This window comes from Mirounga leonina, unplaced genomic scaffold (assembly GCF_011800145.1).
Source record: "Mirounga leonina isolate KUSES-001 unplaced genomic scaffold, KU_Mleo_1.0 Mir_115, whole genome shotgun sequence".
Lineage (NCBI taxonomy): Eukaryota > Metazoa > Chordata > Mammalia > Carnivora > Phocidae > Mirounga > Mirounga leonina.
Window position 1 is genome coordinate 13,486,116 of NW_023270268.1, and position 26,357 is coordinate 13,512,472.

Here is a 26,357-nt window from a genome sequence, read left to right on the forward strand (position 1 = left end):
TTGATTTCTTTGGGTCAAAAGTAATGTGCTCTGAGATCTAAGCACCCACCCCCAAAAACTCTCTTTTAAGATGTCCAACAGTCTTTCATTCTAATATATCCTTATGAGAAGGTAAAAAGAAACTGTAAAGTCAAAATAATTAACAAGATTTTTTTTCTGTTTAACATAAATGCAGCCCAAATGATACAAAGAAGATTAAAAATAGGAGAAACTAAGAAAGTCCTCCAGAGGCTGTTCAGTGATGTAATTTAGAAATGGTGTGGATGATATTTCAGTTTAAACAAGTTCTGTCTTAGTGTGGTAGTTTTCTGTTGTTGCTAACAAGTTAACAAAAAACTTTGGGGGCATAAAACAACACAAATTGATGATTTTACAGTTCTGTAGGTCAGAAGTACTACACAGATCCCACTGGGCTAAAATCATGATGTCAACAAGGCTGAGTTCCTTTATGGAAGCTTTAGGGGAGAATCCAATTCCTTGCCTTTTTCAGCTTCCAGAGGCTGCCCACATTCCTCCATTTTCAAGGCCAACAATGCCAGGCCAAGTCCTTCTCATATTGTATCACTCTGAACTCTTCTACCCCTCCCTTCCACTTTTTTTTTTTAAGACTTTATTTATTTGAGAGAGGGAGAGAGAGAGAGAGAGAGACCGTACAAGCAGGGGGAGGGGAAGAGGGAGAAATAGACTCCCCACTGAGTAGGGAGCCTGATGTGGGACTTGATCTGAGGACGCTGGCAGAAGGCAGAAGCTTAATCAACCTGAGCTACCCAGACACCCCGCTCCCTTCCACTTTTAAGGACACTTGTGATTACATGGGGCTCACCTAGATAATCCAGAATAATTTCCCTACTTTAAGGTTAGTTTATCAGCAAGCTTAATTCCAAATGCAGCTTTAATTCTTCTTTGCCACAGAACCTAACATATTAACAGGTAGTGGGGAGTAAACAGAAATATTTGGGGAGAGGGAGCATTATTCTGTATCCCACAAGCAGTTATTTACTTATTTAACAAATAATTATCTGTGAGAGGCATTGGTTAGACACCTGAAACATAAACAGCAAGCTGCACTCCTTGCATTGAGAGAGTTTATAGGCTAATGGTTTAAGGGTAAAGGGAAAGATAAATATCAAAGTCCTTTTTTAGAAAAATGTATAATCTAATGGGATGAATGTCCCTTTGAAATATAAAAAGACTAAAAAGAAGATTATAAGCATACCAATTTCCCATGAAGGATTTTTTTTTTTTTTCTGTACTGACAAATAACTAAAATAATAGTAAACTTGGCCTGGGTGGCTCAGTTGGTTAAGCGACTGCCTTCGGCTCAGGTCATGATCCTGGAGTCCCAGGATCGAGTCCCGCATCGGGCTCCCTGCTCAGCAGGGAGTCTGCTTCTCCCTCTGACCCTCCTCCCTCTCATGCTCTCTGTCTCTCATTCTCTCTCTCAAAATAAATAAATAAATAAAATCTTAAAAAAAAAAAAGATTGTTTTAAAATAAATAAATAAATTAAATAAAATAATAGTAAACAAATTGATTCATCATTCAAAGGCTTAAAGAGGTAAGAAATCAGAGGCAACAGTATTAAGATAAACAAATGATGGCTTTTTAGAGCTTGCCTAATGAGTGTTTTCATTTATATTCTTCTTAAAATATTTTCTTAAATTTTGCAGACTTTTCATTCTAAAAATTAGATCATAAATAATGAGTTATGTGCATGGTAGGCTTCTTGATGGTTACTGGAACAGAGTGGCAAGTATTTAATTCAGGATACTGTCCATTTATCCAAAATTTGGTTAAAACCTGTTTTTTAAATAAATCCTATTAAATGAGATTCTAGATTTAGAAATGCACTTAATTATTCAGAGCTTTGTTTCTATGGCTTGCATCTTAATTGGCCTTAGGCCACTCAACCCTTTTTGCTTGCTAATAAAACTCATTGAGACAGACACTAAATGGTTTAACTACTCATTAGTGGTACTGACAGAAGGCAAAGCCCAACATCATCTTAGAAATAAAATTAAGGTTTTATAATTTATTTTATAAGTTTTTACTGTGAAATCTTCAATGCAGAAATTTTTGAAGACCTGAATGGGTTATTTTAGAAAGAATAGATGGAGATGGTCTGTGATTCTGGAGATAGATAGAAAACCTCTTTATCCTTCCTCTCTATTCCATGAAATTACAATTGCTTTAAAAAAAAATCAGATTCTGGAGCCAGGTGGCAACTTCAGACAAATTCTGCTACTACTTGGGCGCCTGGGTGGCTCAGTTGGTTAAGCGACTGCCTTCGGCTCAGGTCACGATCCTGGAGTCCCGGGATCGAGTCCCGCATCGGGCTCCCTGCTCAGCAGGGAGTCTGCTTCTCCCTCTGACCCTCCCCCCTCTCATGCTCTCTCTCATTCTCTCTCTCAAATAAATAAATAAAATCTTAAAAAAAAAAAAATTCTGCTACTACTCATTGGTGCTTATACATAATTACAGAAAATATGTGGCCAGTAAAGCATATTGACCATATCATATTGATTAAATGCTATAGATTTTCTAAATACTACATTATAGTAAAAATAACAAGCCAATGTAGTACTTCCTCTAGGCAGGGGAAAACAAAATTATGCTAAAGGGACAAAGGCATAGAATAAGAGCTCTTTTTTTTTTCCTGTTTATTCTCAAGATATTCTTTTTTTTTAATGTGAAGAAGAACAAAAAGAAAAAGGGGGCAAAAGGACAGCACGGTAACAGTGCCTAACTAGATCCAGTGGCAGGAAGTTCAGACCAAGACCTAATTTCAATATAAGTTAGGCAGGACCATTTGCTATGTCAGAACACAGAATTCCTCATTGCACTGTCCAAAAATGAGTTCTTTAAAGAAATAACATTTAGAGTGCCAGGATAACACCTTGAAAAGCAGTCTTGGGGGGAAAAAAAGGTTTTTCAAAAAATAACTAGACTCTTTCTCAAAGTAAGTTTCCTTTTCCTGTGAATATTTAGTGTTCTCTCTGCATATTTAGCTATACACATGTGTTGCAGAATCTTTGCTAACTATTAAGAAAAGATCTGAAGATTTATCTCAATGTTTTCCTCCAAGTTTGTTGATGCACAGGAGTTGGGTATCAACCATATACCCTCAGGAAGTTCATTGAACAAATACAAGTAGAAGGGTTATTCAAGTCAAGGGAGTGCACATCAACTCCAAAGAACATTTGCTAAGAATCTGCACTGAGTTGAGCAATAGCTGTTGAAGCAGGAAAAATGGAAAAACAAAAACAAAAACAAACACAAAAACAAAGCCTGGTTTAGAAAACTCAGAATCGAATCAAATAAGTAAACAAAAAATTACCTCAGTACTGCTTACACTTTCCCACCTGCTCCTGTGAAGATTAGAACTTCGGAGAAAATCAAGCGAAGTATAAGATTGAGTAAGGAAATCTCCAGTGTTGCTGAAAATGTCCAACATTCTAATCCAAAGTCTCCACTTGTCCAGCTAAAGATCATCTCCATTTCTCTTAAGCCATTCCCACTTAGGACCTCATTATCAACATCCACCACTACACATTCATCCAGGACCAACATCTCATAAGTCCCTTTCTCTGTGGCCCTAATTTTCTATGCTTGCATCCCACCTTCACTTTGCTGCTGGCATTATGACTATTCCCTAGTTTTCCCTTCCCTCCCCAATTTCAACAACCATCCACCTCTTTATGCCCTCAGTTGTTCCAAGGTCAGCCATGTCACTGGTGGCATGTTTGTCCTTATCTTTTTCCATACTTCTCTTGCTAAATTTAAACCCTGACTACCATGTGTCTACTACCACTAATATTCATCTTCATCATCCCAAATATGTGGTTCATAAGTATGGCTGTTAAATAAAAAAAGTCACAAAAACAATATATTTGGTCTATGCAATTCACTTCACCATTTTAGCTGGGTCTGTTTTCCTCTATGGTCAGAAGTCTTAAATCAAAACATAGTTCCCCATCACAATTCCGGGAACACCCACCTTAATTTGAGTTTCCCCGAATCAGAGCTTGGGACAAGGTAATTTAATTGGGAGCTGATGCCAGGAAGCAGATATTATAGAACGGGAAAAGGAAGGCAGGGAAGAAGGAAAAGCCAATAAAAGGTGCCTCACTGAGCTTGTTTTACCACTGTGGACAATCCTGTAAGGAATCTTGTAGATTGTGACTCAGAATTGTCTCTCCAAAGAATGAGAGGCTCAATTTTATCCACTGACTTCAATAACCCGCTAGTTGAGGGTTGTTCCAAGAAGTGATAACTCTCCCAAAGTTTGCAGAAAACCTATGCTGTGTTGGGTGAGCTTTTATATATTTTTCCCCAAGGTAGGAAAGTGGAGCGATTCAGTAGATGCTCCAGATGGATGCTTCCAGGATGAACAGAGATTGCCCACTTCATCTGCAGCTGTAATCAGGTAGGAGGAGGGGATGTAGCATAGGGCACACAACCCATTTCAATCATTCTAACCTCCTGAAGATGATCCCCTGTACCTTCCCTGTCAGGCTTCTCATTTTCCAGATTAGAAATTTAATCATCTTTGTCTCCTTTCTCCCCTCTCTAATCAGTAACCAAATCATACTTTCACAGTTTCAACTGTGGCTCCATAGGAAGGTTGAGAAATGATTCACCTAGTTCATGTCCATAGAATTCATACAGATTCTAAGGCTCTATTGACTCTGAAATTGCCAGGCTACTCTGTGAAGTTCACTAATAATATCCCAACAGTGTTTCATTATGAAGCAACTATGTATTTGGTACCTTGAAATAATTAAGAAGGCATCACTAACATTAAAAATGAGAGTCTTCACAGAAAGTAGCTCCTAAATATTGCAAAAATCCTCTTATTAATGAGAAATCTAAACTGACACTCAGTTGTGGATTGTAGTATTTACAGTTTCTTACGCAAATGATGTTCTAGTTTCCCAAAGATGAAAAACTCAGAGTTAGGCAATGCTTCAATCAAGTAAAACCATAAAAAAACATATTTTTGATAAGCTGTATACCATAACACTTTTCTATTTGTTGCCTTATACTCAACTACTACATTTGTTACATTTGTGGACTTAATAGACAGCTATGCCTGAGGAAACACTGATTGTGAGGGACTGCAACAGTGTCCACTGATACAAATTTGTATACTATTGCCAAACATTCAGAATTTTGTACCATGTCTTTAATTAAATATAAATGTAATTTAAGTACATTGTTGATATTTTACTCTGGTAAGTTTAAAGGTAAACAAACAACATTTCTTTTCATGTTCTCTAAAGAAGTACCAGACTTTAAATATTTTTCCTCGCATACTCGCAAGAAATATATATGTATATATCCACAATCATACACATTTTTATTTTCATAAACACACAATAGAAAGATTGTGTGTCAAAGCATCAATAAGGCACACAGTTTTATTTTATTTATTAGAAAATATGATTCCTCTATCACTCACTGAGTTGTCTAAATTTCTGTTGATCACAGATTTGTTAAAAGTAAAAAATCTCAAAATATGGTGAGGTCTCTCCCTACCCTTCCCTACTTTTTTTGAAGTTCAACTGGGATTAGATATAATTACCTCAAGAGTAAGAAAATCATACTAAAAGTGGGTTATTCCATTTTCTTCTGGAAAGACTGCTCCATTGACAGGAAAATGTGTATACAGGCACAAGTCCAGTTTGAGAGCAAAACGTGATTTATTTTTCTATAAACTAGCCTGCGTGATCCGTTCATCAATACATGTCCTTACATGTGGAAGCCTTTTCTACATGGTGCATCACTCTGCTCCAGGGGCTCTTTGGAAGTGAACCTTTCAAGTTCATGCCCTCCAAATCCCTTAAGTGTCTGGGAACTTACCCTTTGCTTTTGCCAGAGGTTTGAAAATGAAATGCTTTGGGGCTGTACAACATCGCTGTGCAATTCATTATGGGACAAAGAAATGTCTGGGGTCAGGCAGGCAAGCAACTAATGATCCTTCATTTTGTCCAGAAAACATCAAGATCGATATGTAGGACATGCAACATTTATGGAACACTGTGTTTTCTTTTCCCTCTAGGGGAGGGAGAAAATACTAGATGATGGCTACATGATTGACCCTGGCCTCTCCTTCCCACCTGCCAGTAGTAACACAGCGGCCTGATCCCATACCATACATACCAGAATTCAAATAACTTTATTTTTTTTTTTGGCATGTATATTTAGCCTCATTGATCCAGGTAACCAAAATCTGGGGACAACGTTATAATCCAAAGTGAACAGAACTAGTTCTGGAGGCTCTAATACACATTAATGATCCATTATGTATTCATTAAAATTAGATCTTTTACGAACAAAAAGGAGGAGCCCAGAGAAAGCATGAAGCAAAAGAAGATATCTACAAAGTTTCCTTCCAACTCACATAATCTGTCAGCAGGAATCAAGATTAAATACCATCATGAATTATATTTAATGAAAAAATTGTTGCTAGACTAACAAATCAAAATGGAAGCAGCAACATAATGTGGTCAATGTTACATGTCCTTGCAAATATCCTTAACTATAATGTTTTTTTTTTAATTTGAAATTCAGAGCAATGCCAAAGCTTTGGGTTGAATTATTTTTTTTTTTCTTATTCTTATATGGAAATGACACAGTATGGGATTTGGAAACTAGATGATCATCTCAGGGAAATAATTAACTTTGCAACTCCTTTTAAGAGAAATCATTTGTCAAAAATGACAGGAACCAAAATGGCACTATATTTGCCCAGTGACATGTGCACATTTCCCCCAAGTCATCCCTAAATGGAGAAGTAAAGAATGCAAATTGGGTACTAATTGTTCTCTACTTGCTTAGCGTAAGATAAAAGCAGGGGTCTAGTGTAAGAAGATGATTGACTTAACATGCAATCTTTTCTACAGCTTTCTTAGGGCCTGAGAATCTCAGGTCATTATTGGATCATTGTGGGGCCATCAATCACACGACCTTAAAGCATTATATTGAAACCATCAATGTGAGTTCCAGAAAACTGCAAACTGAATTCCAAGATGCCGAATCTTGATAATGTAGAACACTGAGATGTTTATAATTTTTTTGAATCCTATTTTAGTTGTAGGGGGGTCAGATCAATTATAGTTGCTTTTAATTAGTATACCCACAAGCAAGGACAGTCTCTCTAAAGCTACATTAGGATTGAAAAAGCTAGGAAATTGGTGATTTCTTTTGAAAATATCAAAGGAATCATTTCCAATTCAGTATCAGGGCCCTATAGTGACATCCCACCTGCAGTCTTCAAGTTGGAATAGAGAATTGGATTAAGATATAAGTTTTTGGAAATAACATTTCAATCATCTACAATAAATAAGCAGTGAGGACCAATAAGGGCAAACAGCATACACTCATATTTGATCATACCCATTCTGACTTCGTGAATCAACTCAATGAGGGCGTTTTACTACTGGACTTACCAAAATACCCACATTTTGCACTATATCCTATTTTATTCCATATCAAACTTAAACATTAAAGATGAAATATCTTCTGTTAACATTTGACTCTGTTTGATTTCCACTGCATAAATAAGCAAATTCAAGTAATAATGATGATCAATATCATATATTTAATTCTATTACACTGAGTACAAATCTCAGAAGCATAAACTTATATCTCTTAAGAGTTTTATAACTGAGCGTAATTATTTTGCTTCTTGGGTTCCCATGAGATAAAAGTGAATGAGAGGGTGCCTGGGTGGCTCAGTTGGTCAAGCAATTGCCTTTGGCTCAGGTCATGATCCTGGAGTCCCAGGATCGAGTCCCACATTGGGCTCCCTGCTCAGCAGGGAGTCTGCTTCTCCCTCTGACCCTCCCCACTCTCATGTGCTCTCTCTCTCTCTCTCTCTCATTCTCTCTCTTTCAAATAAATAAATAAATAAAATCTTTAAAAAAAAAAAGTGAGTGAGAAACTCATAACCAGGTTCTTGCTATTCACAATGTTTCCATTGGGTGTAGCTATGATATTAGACAGGTTGATATCACAGTCTGTGTATTCAGGAAGAATGACCAGACGTTTGGGGATTTGTAGTGACTTTCTTTGTCTTTAGCATTAAATTGTATTAGTCAGCTATGTTCTATGGCGAAAACCAAATAGTACAGCTTCAAATCAATCAAGTCAAGAAGGATTTCAATGACTTTTTCTGAAAATGAAGAAACCTAAAAAAAACCCTGAGATGTATTATAACTTTAATCAACAAAAATTTCTACATAATTTGCTCATTCTTATTTTTTTTTTTTTATGTAACCATCTAATTCACACCTAGTTTGAATGCCTTCTAGATAGGCATCCGTTGGATAAAATGGGACAAATAAGGGGAGAATCCTCTAATAATGCAACCCCTTTATTCAATGATAGGTCTGAGCAGAGTGTCTTAAAGTGTCTTTTATGCTAAAAGAAAAAAAAATAAGTATTTCTCCTAAAATTCGAGGGCAGCTTACATGCTGAGATGAAAACTGCTAACTCTTTCCTTAACAACACCATATGTCTCCAATTGGATCATAATGCAGTCGGTTCTCAAGGGAACGTTATGCATGGAAGCTAACCAAATCGAGACACAGGCGTCAATGTGTGCGCACTCTCTGATTAACCAGGAGATGCTACTTTGGATTTTCCAGATCATCTAAGTGAGCATCTGAAGGGCCCTTCTCCTTTCCCGACACCTCCCCAAATGAACCGAGGCCTAAAAGGACCCTGACCCTTTTACAATAATATTTCTCTTTTTGTTCAGATTTCCTCTTCTATGTAGCCTCAATACATTTTAAGGAACTGAAATATTTAACCCCTGAACTCTCTAACCATGTGTTTTAAATAGCAGACACATTACATAGCAAACACTATAGAAGTCCAGCTTAAAAAAATCAAGAGGAAAATATCATAAGACTGAAGAAGTCACATTTGTCCCCTGAGAATCACCAAAAATGAAAGAGCAACCAATAAACCAATACGGATTAGTCAGACATTTCTTTATCCACTCATTATAATTCTTCCTTTTTAGCACTTCACTCCATCTTGAGTATTTTTATGCATGAGTAAGATATATTTTTAAATCTACTCACTTAATATTAAACACTTGCCATATATACTGCTACCAGATTAATAGCAAGTTGAGGTATTGCAGCTTAAGTCCAGACACATGAGACATATTCAATTCCTTATGTTGAATGTAATTTTTAATAGCAGAAAGTTATATCAACTTATGATGTGTATAAAAGTTTAAGGATTTTGCCTTGGGAAATGTGAAATGGGACAGTCAAGATTGGTGCTTCTCAGACTATCTCCGATGAGTGGACAGTTCACACAAAAAAGATCAATATGTCAGTAACTGATATTTTTTTAAAAATATGAAATTATGCATTCAGATTTCATGGCAATGTCAAATTGCTATAAAATTTCTAAATGCAAAAAAAAAAAAAACCCAAAAAACATTTCTAAATGCTTCCTCTCATGCTCTGTCCCCTTCTTGTGATGGACTGATAAAAAATGTTTGGAAACTGGCATCAATCAGTGTACTTCACTGTGACTATCACTGTTTAGATAGATACATTATAAAATAGAAACAGGAGTCATGAACTTCCTTCACTTGAAGTGCATTTTAAACTATTCTTTGCTGTTTCTCTTCCAATTCACTTCAGACAATCAGCAGCAGAGAGTCAAAAGAAAGGCCAAAGAAGAATCACCAAGAAGCTTTTGGTAGTTTTGAGAAAGATAAGTTGCTACTTACTATTTAAAAACACACAATTACAAAAGTAACCTTTTCATTCCCAGTGACCAACCAAGGGCTTTACCGTGTACTCATTTTAATAATAGCAATCAGCCTAGACACAAATGAATGATTATTTAATGGTATTCCTTACCTGGGATGCCTGGTGGTGTTTTCAGATATTTTCCATTAAAATGTTGAATTACCACTTCACATTTTTCAGTAGACTCCATTCTGGAAAAAGAGGTAAACAGGGGATCATATACTTTCTTAAGGTTGTGTATATTCAGGAAAAGTAAATAAAAATGAAAACGAAAATAGGAAAGCCATGGAAAAGCTTGATTTGAGAATTCTACGAGACTTGTCAACTGTTGCCATGACCACCACGATCAAACTATCACGAACTCACCATTGCTGAGAGTAGGTATTTATTTACTGCATTGAAAGTTGCCTATGTGGGGACGGCTCTATGCTGATTCCTCTCCCAGAAGTAATACTGAGGCATCATCTTACTTAATCCACAAAACACTGTCTGGCAGTTGAAAGTGCTCCATAAATATCTGTTGCATGTCTGAATTAGCAAACCTGAAAGGTAGGTCTTGTTGCCCTTTCCATCGAAGGCTCTGAGGCTTACACAGACGAACGACCTTGGCAATGAGTGGCGGAGTTGAGATTTTAACTAAGGCTTGTCTAACACCAAAGCAGAACTATAACTACTAAGCTATTGGGCTGAGGGACTCCACAAAACAAGCTGAGGAGATGTGCTGTTATTTCCACTCTGTGTAGTCTAACGTGATGATTAATATAGTAGTGTTGTCACCAACACCTTGACATTTTTATTGAAAACCCACTGGGTGAAAGTACAAAAGAGAATTATTTGGGGTCCCAAATGTGTCCTCAGAGTCCTCAGAGAATATAAATACATAAACCTCAACTCCTGAACTTTCTTCACTTTGAATTTTGGAAATCCTCTCTTTTTTCACACTAGATATCCATATTCCTAAACTAGGTTTCTTGGGTCAAATTTTGGCATCTCACTTGCAAGCTAATGAATGAACATTTTGAACTATACCATCATAATGTCAATATTGGCAGTGTTACCCTATCCTAAGTAGACTAGTATTGGCAACATTTTCTAAATAATTAACTATAGCAGGACTTTATTTTATAACATTGGATGGGGAAGATAAAAATTAAAGGGCTGATTCTGATGAAAGGAAATTAAATCCCCCAAACAGTACACTAGAGGCAAATACAAATTTAAAAAACAGCCCATACATATATGAAAGAATGTGTATGAAATGTGTGAAATTTGTCTAAAAGGCAAAATATAATTTTGGATTTTCTGCTGTGTTATTAATATGAGCTGTCTTGGAATGGAGCTTTTTAACTCAAGTTATAAAACTTCCCTACACCTAAATCTTAAGTATGTTTTCAGGAGCCTATTACATGCACAGGAAATAAGATAAGGGAAAATATGTAAACAAACACCAAATAAGTTACACATTTATTACAGCTACAGGAATTCAAATGTGAGAGGAATTCCAGAAACCAGGGAAACACTGAGAAGTGGGCACAGGAGGCCATAAGGGCCCTTAGAGAAGTCGTTAGGGCAGGGAGCTGACCAGGCCCTGTGTCCTTTTAGAGGGGGTGAGGTGAGCAGAACACTGTGCCTGGGGTGCCTGGGTGGCTCAGTCGTTAAGCGTCTGCCTTCGGCTCAGGTCATGGTCCCGGAGTCCTGGGATTGAGTCCCACATCGAGCTCCCTGCTCGCAGGAAGCCTGCTTCTCCCTCTCCCATTCCCCCTGCTTGTGTTCCTGCTCTCGCCATCTCTCTCTCTGTCAAATAAATAAATAAAATCTTAAAAAAAAAAAAAAAACAACCAAAAAACACTGTGCCTGTGTGGGAGGTTCACAGGGGTTTGGGGTACTCTTGAAGATAAGCTGAGAGATGCAGACAAGGGTACCTGAATTATCAGGTTAAGAAATTCTAGATGGTATCAGAAGCATATTCCAATGGGGGGGCTGTCATTATTTTCTGACTCAATTTTTTTTTTAAAAAAAGGGTCTTTTCTGATGTATATTCCTATGAGGCATGGGATGGAGGCACATCTTTCTGTATAGAGACACATATAAATGGCAAATCTCTACCTACCAAGCAAAATTGACTTCCCTGGCATGAGACCAGTGCAGAAGGACAGAGCCACAGACTTAGAATAAGTCTGTACTTGGTTCAAAACTCTGCTGGTACCATCTTGAAATTCTTAATGATTTTCTAATAAGGGTCCTGCATTTTTATCTTCCACTGGGTCCCACAAATTATGTCGCTGGTCCTGCTATGGCAAGAAAGTGCAGGAAACCAATAGGTTCTTATTCATTTATCAAATGGCCCAGTGGATCCACATAGGTGTTATTTTGAAAAACATGTAAAGAATGAATCAATTTTATATCCAAATGTGGGGGAAAAAAACAACTAAACCTCTTTAAGCTTAATAACATACAATTTTGATAAATAAAAATAAAAACAAAGAGAGCATTTTGTTCACTGCTTAATCACAAGTTCCTCCAAGTCAGAAGATATTTGGGTTAGAAAGGCAAGATGAATCTTTCTCCATTACAAATATTTAGGAATAGCTAAGTACACTTTTCCTAACTCCTTCAAGTTTTTCTTTCCGTGGAATCCTTCACAGTAAATCTTCCAACCTGTTATTATTATTATTTTTTTTTTTTAAGTACGAAACTTGCATTTCTAGGAACAAAAGAATTCTAATTCTGTTCTCTGTCTTCCCACAGGATCTACTCTCTGTCGTCTCTTAGGGACATTAACTTTCCTTCCTACCAGAGACATGAATGGGAGAGGAAATGTAAGCCCTTAATTACTACAGATGTTACTTTATGGAATTTTTATTCCAGGAGAGCTACAGAATGAAAAGCTTATGCCCCAGAGCCCCCCTCCTTGTTCAATCTCTCTCTGGATACTCATCTAGATAAAAGGCAGTTAAGAATCTAAAGCTTGCTTGCAAGAGTCTTACAAATCAAATCCTTTCTCTTTGTCTTAAAATGACATGGAATTCTAAATGAAGACTAAAACTAGACTGGGGTGTGTGTGTGTGTGTGTGTGTGTGCGCGCGCGCACGTGCTTGTTGATTCTATATGTGTTTTAGGAAATACAGAAGAAGCTAAAGTAGAAAATCAGGTGGTTCACCAACTCTACCCACCTAAAATTTTTTTGCTCTGGATTGAAAGCCTTAAGTCTTTCCTTTTGGATTCTAAGTATGATCATCTTTTCTTAAGACTATTTTACATCCATATCAAGCCGGATGGGGGCTGCTTCTAGGAACATAAAGACAGCGGCATAGATTGTTCACTTTGGCTTCATTCAGATTTAACTAAGTGAAAGTCTGCATTGAGCCTTTAAAGACTCTCCTCCCTGAAAGAATAAATGCAATAAAAGTCTGTTTTCTGTAGCTGCTGGTGCTTAGTGTCAAACCATGTTATGCTGCACCACCCAGCAGTGACAATTTCATTTTAATACACGGGGCACATTTTAACAAGGCAAGGCAGTCCCAGCAAAGACAGTGATATAGGAGCCACCAAGGAAAGGCTCAGGGTTCCTCATGTATTTTATGTGGAAACCGAACAAAAGTGAGACTGGAGCTCTGGGGCGGGGTGGGGGTGGGGGGTGGAGAGAGACTGCGTGTGAATAGCCACCTTAGGAAGAATGTGCCCATTTTCTTCTCAAGTTTCACAATTAACTGCTTTGAAATGCCAGCTCAAGCTATCTGCAATCTGGCCCACGCTTCAGTTGAAACTGACACTAGCATTATCAAGTGAGTCTGAAAAGGCGGCATGCCAGACAAAGCTGCCTTTACATGTCCCTTTCAGACGGGCCACTGAATCCCTACAACCACATCTATTCTTCCCAGGCGGTACCTGAACCCCCTCTAGTACCTCGGGACAGCTCGCGTGCCAGGCCAACCATTCACCCGAAGATACATTAATTAGGTTCTTACAAGGCTCCAATCATTGTATAAAGCTTCAGGGTTTTCTGTTAGGTCTGATGTTTAAATATAAATACACATTAAAGGTCCCGTTTGACATTCTTTCTTGTCTCAGTGCCTAGGAACCTGGCTTCAGTCATTCAAAACAAACCACAGAATTGTGATTTAAAAAAAAAATTTTTTTACACCAGTTACTAAGGGGAGCCGGTTTCACAGCCAATACAATTCCCACAGGCAAGTTACATCAGAGGAGAGTTTGATCCAATATTAGTAGAATGTTCTGGGTCAGACTTGACACACAGATGTGGAAAAGGATTTTGCAAAACCATCTGCAGCCTCCCTATCTCAGCTCAAGAGAGGATCTCTCAGTTTATGATCTTAAAGCAATAAGCATTATTAACCATATATGTAAAACAAATCCACCCTGCCACTTATTTTGGTTAATTAGAGGTTTCCGCTATTGTGAAATTTTTGTGGTTTTGCAATCATAGGCTTTGTACAAATTATTGGCAACTTAGAATATCCAACGTTGCAAGCCAGTCTTCCATCTAAATCTGGTTAGAGTTATGCAAAGGGACAACATTAACAGATTTTTAAAAGTACTAAAATGTGCACTCCTTCTGAGATTTCAAAAATAAATTCCATCATTCACTTCTTACTCAATCGTAATGGAAAGCACAGCAGTCGAGTCCCAGGAACAAAGATGAGTAAATGAGTTGAATTTTCTTCTGAGTCTTTAATATTTGTTTTCTATCTGCCGGGTGCTTGACATTTTTAGGATATAACAGGTATCATAAACGCCAAATAGTGAAGCAGAGCTGCCTTTCTGCCATCTACCTTTGCCAAAACCCAGACATTTGGGTGGTGTCTTACTCGGCATTACAAGACATTCCTCTTTAGGAAATGAAACTGTGGACAATATTTAACTAATTAAAACCCACTCCAGAGTTTTAGAATCACATAATTTCAGGACTAGAAATAGCCCCAGATATCAACTTCTAAATTGTACAGATGAAGAAACTAACACTAGTTGCCTTCCCTAGAGACTAGGTAGTGGATGAACCTGGAATAGAACCTTTGTCTCTTGACTCTCAGTTCAGATGGTTTACCTGTAAGAGATGAAGTTCCATTGCTGGCCTCCCATCATCCCTCCTGATTCCCTGTACTCTTGTCTACTTTAATGTGTTCTGATGCTGGATAGATCATGCTACCTTCATTCTAGTTTAATCTCTGTTAACTGGAGCAGCTGTTCTCAAAAATGGAGATACACCATAGCACTTATTTCGCGTAGCATAATACCCTCTAGTTCCATCCAAACACCTTCATCTGACGTGACTGGAAGGGTATTTCACCTCTATGGTATTCTTTCCAAAAACCTATACATCATATGGATCCTATCATGAGAAAAACGTCAGACAAACCCAACTCTGGAGACATTCCCCAGGATACCTGGCTAGTGCTACTCAGGAAAAACAAGGAAAGTCTGAGAAATTGTCACAAACTATAACAGACTGATGAGACATGACAACTAAATACACAAATGGCACCCTGGATTGGATTCTGGAGCAGAAAAAGTGTATCAGTAGAAAAAACTGGTGAAATCCAAATAAAGTCTGGAGTTTAGTTAATAGTAATGTATCAATATCAGTTTCTTAATTTTGACATATACACCATGGCGATGTAAAATGTTAACAAATGACGTGGTGTGTATGGGAACTCTCTATTACTTTTGTAACGTTTCTGCTAAATTAAACTCACTCCAAAATAAAATGTTTATTTTAAAATGACTGTACATTAAAATGATCAGGAAACTATTTTTAAAAATACCAATGTCTGGGCCCCAGCCCATGAGATTCTAATTTAACTGCTTTGGCATGAAGTCCAGGCACATATTTTTCAAAGCTACCCAGGTGATTCCAGTGTGCAGCCAGGATTGAAAACCACTGTTCTGGAGCTCTTTGTCACATGTCCCAAACTAGAAATCATGGGCTGAATCCAGCGTTCAGGTAGAAAGTTTTGTTTGGACTACAAAGAGGTTTTAGAGAATCTGAAATGGTTGTCAACATTTAAAGACTGGGAGACTTCACATGAAAATTTGGATTCCTGATTCCTCTTGAAAGATGATATGGTCTGATCCATGTTTTCTGCATGGCAACTATGGTACAATAAAAATAAATTTAGTCTTTGTCCCTGGTTTCTGACACAGAACTCCTAAAACCCATGGTATTTCCTGAGTGAAAGAAATGTCCTTCATTACTTATAATAAAGCCTTTTGGGCCACACCTGAGTTTATGTTAATGAGGTGACTCAAGAAGGGAGCCCTAGAGAGATTCAGGACGGGGCTGATCACCACAAAGACCAAATAATGAGAAGTTGGAGGCTTCAGCTCCACCCACCACCTCAGGGGATGGGAAAGGGGCTAACGATTGAGCTCAATCACCAATGGCCAGTAAATGAATCAACAATGCCTATGCAATAAAACCTCCATAACAACCACTAAACAAAAGAGTTCAGAGAGATTTACCGGGAGGGTGGTATGCCCCGGGAAGACAGAGAAGCTCTAAGCCACTCCTTATACCCTATATCTTGCCCTTTACATCTCTTTTGGCCATTCCTGAGTTGTATCCTTCATAATATACTAGTAAACAAAAGTAAATTGTTTTCATGAGTTCTGTGGATTGTTCTAGTGAATCAGCAAATAGGACGGGGTCAAGGAATGGTGGGAGAGTCTTGTGGGGGGACTGAGCCCTTAAACCTGTGAGGTCTGGCAATAATCCTATATAGTCTGTTAGAATTGAATTGAATAGTTGGACACTCAGTTGGTGTCATAATTGGAGAACTGATGTGGAAAAACAACATGTATTTATTGTTAGAAAACCTCACACATTTGGTTTTAGAAGTGATGTCATCATAGCAACCATGACCTGAAGTTGAACAGTTGCTTTCTTTAAACCGAACCAGTTTGTCATCATCCCTACCATCCTGTATCAACTGCCAATGCTAAGGTAAAGTTGCAGATGCTTAGTTATCATTAACCGTGCACTATTTTTTCTTTCCTTTTTTTTTTCATTAATGAAGTCAAGGGGAAGGAAAAATAAGTCCATTTACCCATGTGTTTTCTGTTTACCCCTCTATATGTCTTCTCTGCTCTATGCTTCAAAGAAGTGATCCATCTATGAACTGTGTCCTCTTAGCTCTTTTATCTGACGGCTTTTCATTGGGTTTAGCCATTGGGGGCCTGGTAGGAGTAAAGAGAAGTCTGACCAGTTCCTGTTTCTTCTCTCTTGGCTTTGGCACCCCCTCTCTGGCTGGGATTGCATCCCTCCCTGTCTCCAGCTATTCCAGGCAGCGCCCCCTTCCATGGCCCTGGGGCTCACTGGCTCTGGGAGCATTCTTCCACCTGCCTTCAGCTGTCTCAAGACAGCAAAAGCTTCCTTCTGCTGGTCATCTCTGGGTATTTCAACATCCTTGGTCAGTTTCCTTCACTCTACCCACACTTTTTGTAAATCCTGCTTTACTCTAGTCTCTTCAGTTAAATCATGTGGGGTGAAATTCTGTTTGCAGCCAGCATGCTGATGGCTCTGCCATAAAACTATCAACGCTGAAGGAACAAAATTATCCTGGAGGCTGTGTGTTTGAAGAAAAAGGCAAGGAAAAAAAAAAAAAAGGTTTCTTTTACACCAGTCTGGGAACTACTTGTCTCTTAGATTATCTGCCTACCACCAGTTGACATCATAACTTAAATCTGTCCTTTAACCATAGATTAATGTTTTCAAAAGGAGTTTTGGTGAAGAAATGGAAGAAAATTAAATTAAAAACATTAAAATTGAGATAAAGGAGTAATTGATAAGTATAGTATGTTCAGATCTAGAAAAATCCTACCGTTAAATGCCATTGGAATTCATTATCACTTTTAATCAATCTCTTTGAGCTACAGGCACATTTGATTCCTAGATATTATTATCTGTTACATCTCTTTTCTTTCCTCTATGAAATAGAAACTTTGCCTTTTTCTGGCTCCCAAACATGCCAAACTTGGCCCCATCTTAGATCTCTGATTGCATTTTCCCCTTTGCGAGGATTCCCTATCCAACCCCACCAAGAGACTCTCTTGTTCTGTGTCTCAGACTAAATGCTCTCTCTTCCGAGAACTTTCCTGTCCCTGACTTCTAGCCTCTCATTCTGCCATACTCTCTATTTTACCCCTGTTTTATTTTGCCTTTATAGCCCTTTAATTATTTTATATGGATTATTTGATATTATTTAATATCTTCTTACTTGTTTGGTTACTTTTTTTGTCTCCCCAGTCTAGTAGCATGTCAGATATTTTTCTCCTGTGTACCCCTCCGAATTAATATCTAGAACAATTACTGGCATATTATAGTGCCCAAGAGATATTTACTGGATGAAATGAATGAATGAATAAATACATTATACATATCAGAAAAGGAGGCTCAGAGAGTTTATGTACCTGTCCAAGAACACAGATAGGAGGTACAGAAGTAAGATGCAAGCTATGTTATTTCTACCCAGAAAGCCATCTTCATAACCACACAGAGTGAGTGGATGGGATGATCCAACTCACAGAAAGTTGAGAATATAGGAAAGATACCAAATAAAAAGACTCACACTTGTGAGTCCAAATGACATTTCCCAGTGTTTCTTCTTTATTGGTGGGAAGCAGACAACCTACCTCACATCTTCACAGCCTTCAGATGGTCCAAGAGTCCCCATCACGGTTTGTGCTTACAGCCAGTACAGGGCAAAGAAATCTTATAGGCCCTGAGCCCACTTAATGGTTACTGTTTCCAGCCTCGAGGTAACAAAGTTCTCCAATTTCAGTTTTACATGAGTAAATATTCAGAACTCTCTTCTCATCCTACAGAGGATGATCCTTGGGATCCAGTCATTTCAATGTTATAATGATAAAACAATAAGTTATATGTTTCCCTCCTTCTCTAAGTTTTTATAAAGCCATGTATAGAGCAAGAATTGAGTCCAGGACATTTCAAAATTATAGATTACTTGATACAATTTAATCCATTTGTTTGATTGGTTGACTGGTTGGTTCTTTGCTTGGTTGGTTGGTGTGGGTCTGGAAACCTGGGCTCCAAATATATGGAAAAGAAAGTAGAACGTTCTGCCGTATCTCTAGCCATGATCGTGACTTAACTGATGGTGAAAGAAAGAAATGCTGTGCAGAAACAGATCAAGATAAATGAAGAAACACGTAAAACAAGAACAAAGATCCAGAAGCTGAAGGATGGACCAGGAGTTTACTCTCCAGTAGATCACATTTGCTGGCAATTGGCTGAGGAATTAAGATTACCAAACAGAGTAACAGCCCTTATTCTCTTCAGTCTCAGCAAAAACTGTAACCTCTCTCTGTGCAAACGTAGCTGCAATTTGGAGATGACTAATCACTAAATTTACACTTTGGAGATTTTCTTTGTTCACATTTGATTTCCTATTTCCATGTAGGTTTGAGGTAGAAATGGCAAAACATTGCCAAAACAGCAAGCGGCGGGGTGGGGGGGGGGATTTTTAACACAAACATAGATTCCATCAGATCAAGAGATATGATCGAAACACATTCCAAACAATGACAATTCGGTAAGCGTGATGGTCATTTTAAAGGGGCATATATTTGCCTGCAAAGGAAGTATTGGCATTTGCCTTATTATTTTTTTTAATTCCTGTATTTTCATTATGCTGATCCTGAGTCAGAGTTTCATTATATTTCAGGAGGGGAGAAGATAAGGAGCAAGAAATATCAGGAGGTAGAAGGTAAATCAATAATATTTTAAAGATATTCAACACTAATTAAAGAAAACACAAAAAGAGTATTTTTCACCTACTATTTATACTGATTTTTAATAATCAGGCTGATATTTATCTGCCTATAACCACAATTATTATTATTTTTTTACTTAGCAAAAAGAAAGAACTGAAACTCTTTAATTGGAAAACATGTTCATTTAGTAGAGAGAGACAGAAGACAGGGCTGCCCATATGTTAAAAGTCATTCAAACAAAATTCCATGAGAATCAAATTAAGAGTACTGAAGAGGGGTGAAAAATACTACAAAATACAAAGGTCTCTGTGCTCAGCGGTCTCTCACGCTCTTTGGCTCACCAGGGGACAGTAAATGCATTTCTTAAAGAGGTTCTATGTTCCCAGATGGTGAAGCTGGATTAATTGTGAATGTTTACCTCCCCCATCTCTTCTGCACTTTGGGTCATTCTTTACCGGCCTCACATAACACTCTTTCAATGTGATTTTTGTTAGACAAATGGTCTCATGTTTCTGGGAATGGGAAATGGATAACAAGAACACACAGTCATGTCCGTCCAGCCTCAGGTTGATTTATGCTCTGATCCTCACCGTGGAAGGCAAGGTAGTCTGTTGGCACCCACTAGCTTTGCAGTAGTGGGTCTGTCTTGTCTGACTGTCAGCATTCCCACCATAAACTTCTGTTTTTAGAGGTTTATAACTTGGCTATAAAATGCTGCCTAGGGGGCGGTGGATCTTACTAATTGTTTTAGGTTGTAAGAGAGTAAAAAAAAAAAACATAAAAAATGAAATAAAATGTCTGTAATTTCAGAGATATCTGGTGCTTCTGGAATTTGAAAAGCCGGTAATTGTGCTGTCTGTGCACCCTCCTGGCATTCAAATCTATGCTTTGAAGTTCAATGTTTTAAATATAAAATGAAGATACTAACCTTTACTTTGAAGAGATGGTTATCAAAGGAGATTAATGTATAGCTTGCAAGTAAAATAATAATGGGGGGTGTCTTTCTAGTTAAAGAATTTTGGGATATCTTGCATATGAATCAAGGACCATATCTGGTGGTTAGAAGTGACCAATGGTAATATTTAAAATGAAACTTGCCAGGGCATCTGGGTGACTCAGTCAGTTAACCGACTGATTCTTGGTTTGGGTTCAGGTCATGATCTCAGGGTCTTGAGACTGAGCCCCGTGCTCAGTGTGGAGTCTGCTTGAGAGTCTCTCCTTCTCCCTCTGCCCCTCACCCTGCTCATGCTCTATTTCTCTCAAATAAAATAAAATAAATAAATAAAAATCTTTAAAATGAAGCCTGATAAATTTATTCAGGTTACACGAATTGAGAGAGTCATAAATTCAAGAGATAGATTCAGTTTACCAGGCACATTTACAGGCCGACTCTTCTCCCAATCAAATAAGCATTTTCTTTTAATAACACCTGTGTCACTGTGAACTTTTAGAGGAAGAAATCATTTGTAAGTCAGTAATAGTTGAGCTGATGTGACTGTAGTTTCCCCTAAAACCCCAGTTCACCCATCTCAGAATTGGCTTATCATTGTCATCAAATGCTACCACCCTGCACAGTTATAGTCATAAACAAAAAAAACCAAAACACTTGAAGTGATTTCATTTGTTCATCATCAAAAATTTACTGAAGATCAATAATGTGTCAGACAACATTCTAGGTGCTGGGACAGACATGAAGAAGAGCAAGACATGGTCCCTACACTTGAAGAACAGGACGGGAGATGGATTCATGACCAGTTCATTTGACAAAAGGGGTACAGTGTGATCGAGGTGTCAACAGGAATCATCTCCATCAGGAAAAATTTCTAAGAATGGAACCCAACAGTTTGAAATTTTACAGGCCTTCCAGATGACTTGAGAATCAGTCCTAATGCCCTAAGGCAATGCTTTTCAGGGTTTAGAGAGCATGAGAGTCACCTAAAGTGCTTGATAAAGCACAGATTGCTGCACCCCATCTACCCCCCACCATTGCTGATTCAGTAAGTCTGGGATAGGGCCCCAAAATTGCATTTCTAACAATTTCCCAAATAATGCTGATGTTTCTGTCCTGGAAACTACACTTTGAGAACCACTGTCCCAAGGCATCCATTGTATGTAATCCATTAACTTTTCTCACGAGCTGCCGGCTATCCTGGGAAGAAGAGAGAGAATTGTCACTCAAGTTATCTCTGTTTTGTGGTTCAGAGGGAGAGCTCCAAATGAGAAAGGCTAACAATGGGAAAAGGGTGATATCTAAAAAGAAGGAAAACTGTAAAAGTGAATTTGTGAATGATCGAGTTTGTTAAGGTAGTAGCCACAGTGGTTTGAGAAAATGCAGAGAAAATGTCCAAGGTTGCATTTAGAGCAGGCATAAAAGAATAATTTAAAATTCCCACTCTTCCTCAGTTCCTAAAGAAAAAAAGAACTATAGGATTTACTCTTCCATGAAATCATATACTGTGATTATAGTGTTGCCTCTTACAATGTGCATTACTTGATTCTGCACCAAGAAGAATATTCTTCATTTTAAGCAAACTGAAAGTGTAGAGAGAAGACAGAAGTGAGAGAAATGAACAGCCCAATCTCTGTGTTATAAGCTGAATTGTGCCTCCAACCACAACAAATTTCTATGTTGAAGTCCTTCATAATGTGAGTGTATATGGAGATAGGGCCTCGAATGGGTGGGTCCTCATCCAATCTGACTGATGTTCTTTAATTTTTTTTTTTATTTATTTGAGACAGAGAGGGCACAAGGGTGGGGCGAAGCAGAGGAAAAGAGAGAAACAGACTCCCTGCTAAGCAGTGAGCCCAACAGCGTGGGGCTTGATCTGAAGTCCCTGGGATCGTGACCTGAGCCAAAGGCAGATGCTTAACTGACTGGGCCACCCAGGCACCCCTGATGTCCTTTAATTTTTTTTTTAATCTAAGTTTATTTATTTAAATAATGTCTATACCCAATATAGGGCTCGAACTCATGACCCTGAGATCAAGAGTCACATGCTCTTCTGACTGAGCCAGCCAGGCGCCCCATGAATGATACCCTTTTAAAAAGAAGAGAATAAGACACCATGTGAAGACCATGTGAAGATACAGGGAAAACAAGGTCATCTACAAGACAAGGAGGGAAGCCTCAGAGGAAACCAAGCCTACTGGGACCATGATCTTAGACTTCTAGCCTCCAGAACTGTGAGAAAATAAATTTCCGTCATTTAACCCACCCAGTCTGTTGTATTCTGTTACAGCAGCCCTAGAGAATTACTATACTCTGTATCAAAAGCCCTTTGCTTAAAAAAAAAAAAAAAAAAAGATCACCACAGATCTTAGAAAATGTTTTCTCTTGATAAAGTTGAAATATGTTCATTTCTCAGCAGTACAAATGAAGGAGAAATTCATTTGTTAGAGATTTTCGGGGGACAAGAAGTGGGAGAAGGACCAGAAGGATGTGCATGCTGTTCCTTTCAGTGAACTCCCACACTGGCCAGCCCTCCCACAGTAGCTTAGATACTATCCAACAATGAGAACATTGGCAAAATTCGGAGCCCTGGGTGATGTGATTAGCTCTGTCTTGACCATGCAAATGAGCAGTTACCAATGATCTGAAAAAGTGAATGCCTCAAGCATACATTCAAGTCAGGGAGAGTTTCTTCATTCTGCTTATTTTTCTTCAACTCATCATGCATCTTGTATATGTCTACCAGTCTACTAGAAAATGGTGGAGATATGAATTTTAAAACATGGTCCATGACTTGTAGGAAGTCAAGTTAGAGATTGGTATGTATGTATGTATGTATGTATGCATGTATTTAGAGAGATAGAGAGAGAGAAAGTGAGCCCAGGAGGGGCAGAGGGAGACAGAGAATCCTAAGCAGGCTCCACGCTCAGCACAGAGCCCGACACGGGGCTTAATCTCAAGACCCTGAGATCATGACCCAAGCCAAAGTCAAGAGTCAGATGTCTAACTGAATGAGCCACCCAGGCGCCCCTACAATTTGCTATCTTTCAAAGTGCGTTAATAAAAGTTGGTTTGGAATGGTTTCCAGGTAATGGCAGGGTTTATTATAGATGGACACACCTGTCTGCAAAGGGCTGACTTCCCAATGACTCTAGTATCCATTCACTCATCCACGTTAAGTCAGCTGGAGACACATAAACACAGCAAGCCATGGAGACACGGCTTTTACTCTCGTTCTTTGTTGTTGAGCAGTTTTTCTCTGCGGTTTCTTTTGCTTTGTTTTTCATGAAAGCACAGCAGGTGCAACCATTTTAACTCCGTTCCTGGCTGAGATCTTCCTTTGTAAACATCCCTTAAAGTTAAGATGAAAACTACTTTTCCTTTTCTGACAATGAAAAAAGTGCAATTTGCTTTTTTCTGTTCTGTGTAAAACATCAAAACCACACAGCCAGGGCCTCTTAAATGCAAATACCCTCCTAATCCCCCCACTTTATATGTCTGGGTTCCTTGGGACTTCCCAACAATTCTTGTTTCTCGAAATCTTTCTTCTCTTCCTTTTCTTGACTGAGAAATTCTATCGTCTCATTCTTTGGAAATCAATGCAAAAACATTTGGATGCTTTGTTCACCACATGGGCTCTTTAGCTTTGGGGTATTGGGCATTTATTACCACCAGCAGAAATTGGCAGCATCTGATTTTGCTAATCTAGAAGACAGAATTGGGAACTGGGTATACATATCATTATGACCTGAGACACATATAACCATTCTTTGTACATACAGATTTTAGCAAGCACAACATATTTATAATTACATTGGAATTCTTTGGATTGAAGCAAAGATAGTCGGTTTGAAAAGCTACTTTTTTGCAGGGAGAGGGTAAAATAGTCTATTGCTTTGGGTCCTAGTTCTAGAAAGGAATGGAATTAAAAGGGAATAAGGAGGAAACACAAGTAATACATGTACATGTACGTAGCAAGTGTTTTACCTGGCAAAGCCAACGCCCCTGCTGACTCCATTAGCATCTCTTAGTATTCTTGTGGAAATGACATGTCCGAAGGGTTTCAGCATATTTTCAAGTTCCTGCTCATCCATAGAAATGGGGAGATTTGAGATGTATAGGTTTGTTGGGTCTTGCTCTTGTTGCTAAGGGAAGGAAAGAAACAAATGCATTAGGTTCTGCATATTGAAAAACCTCTTGCACAAATGGATAGACTTTTGCTTGAACTACAATATGAATTCCCAACTTCAACACACTCCTGAACATTCTTTTACTAAGGGCAATACTTCTTCTTTTCAACGAATTCCCTTCTTGCTGAGTGTTTCTCATAGAAACAATGTCATAAATGAAAAGCAAGCTTTCTGCCCAGCCTCCTTAGGAAAGAAAAATAAACTTTTATTGCAACTGAACAAAGGAAACATGTGTATTCTTTTCTATTACCACTAACTACTGCTTCTACTCTCACTGCTCCGATTACCATCACTACTAGTTACAAACGTTGCATTTAGTGAGCACTCATTACAGGGCTAAGCATTGTTCTACACAATTAACATGCATTATTTTATTCAATATTCCTAATAAATATAATTGTTATCATTTTACAGAAGACAAAATTGATCCCTAACTTGTCCAAGTTACAGGGTTCATAAGTATCAAAGCCAGGGCTCAACTCTGGGGCTATCACCAAAGTCTGTGGGGTATCACCTAAGTCTATAGGCTTCACTGTCCTGCTCTACTACCTTCCACTTGACAAAAAGGCTGGGGGGGGGGGGGAGGATGGGAACCACATTGGCCTCAGCATCACTGTGGGATTTGCTAAAAATGCAAATTCTCAGGCCTTACCCCAGAACCATTGAATCAGAAACTTGAGGGTGGGACAAGCAAGCTGTGTTTTGGCCAGCCCTCCAGGTGATTCTGATGACTGGGCAAGTTTGGGAATTGCTATCCTACACCAAACATGTTAATGTTTGAGTGAGATTATGATGTCTATCATTTTCTAATCCAATAGCAATAGTGCTAAGTATATTTCCTTAATAGAATGGGAACCCAAACAATCACTAGCATTATCTCTATGTCCATGAATGTTCTCTCTTTCACACAATGAATTAGTGTTGGGACTTAGTTGTATATATGTATCAAGATAAAACAGCCATAAACCTGGCATATTAGCCATTAAGATCAAAATATATCATATATTTAACTGCACCTTTATATTTTAACCAAAACAACAACCTTAACTTCAAGGATAAGCAAGATTAGATTGGAAAAAGAAATTCTGAAATCTATAGGAAATGACATTATGGAACAGCGAAACATCTTTTGTAAAGAGATCTCATATTCTAGAAAATTTGAGGTTTTAGGCACAATGAAAAAAATACAAGCAAGATTCCAAATATTATTTCAAGACAAAAAACAATTTTGGTATGAAACTATTGTTTTTAACAGTTCTAAATATTCAGATAGGTCATAATATTTTTATTAAGCTTTGAGATTAATAAGATGTATTATTACATTAAATTTTTTAACAGTTTAGTTTATCACCATGGAAAATGGTAAAAATAAACATATATTCATTCAGAAAAAGACAACACAGCTTTAGTGTTTAGGAATAGTGTTAGGAACTGTGCAACTGTAGTTAGTTTCTCTTCCCCTCTCTAACACACACACACACACACACACACACACTACTAAAAATTGGCATGATCCTAGAGCAAAAACAGAGATAATATTATTATCCTTTCCTAAGTGGTCATGTTCATGTTTTTGTTTTTGTTCTATTTTTTTGTTTGTTTGTTTTTGCTGGGGTAATGGGAAGAAAAAAAGAAAATAAAAAGTGGTGTTTTAGAGACATAATAAAGAATCTTATATACATACAACTTT

The 26,357-nt window shown here is 38.0% G+C and overlaps 1 protein-coding gene across 13 annotated transcripts in view; it reads right to left on the reverse strand.

Annotated features, from left to right (window-relative positions):
* Positions 1-26,357, reverse strand: part of RBMS3 (RNA binding motif single stranded interacting protein 3) — a 739,797-nt gene that overhangs the window by 250,185 nt on the left and 463,255 nt on the right. For all 13 annotated transcript variants that reach the window (XM_034993359.1, XM_034993406.1, XM_034993350.1 and 10 more), the window contains exons 5-6: positions 24,465-24,622; positions 9,890-9,969 (exon numbers count right to left, since the gene is read on the reverse strand). In XM_034993359.1, coding sequence (XP_034849250.1) covers positions 9,890-9,969; positions 24,465-24,622 — 238 coding nt within the window. The remainder of the gene's footprint in view (positions 1-9,889; positions 9,970-24,464; positions 24,623-26,357) is intronic.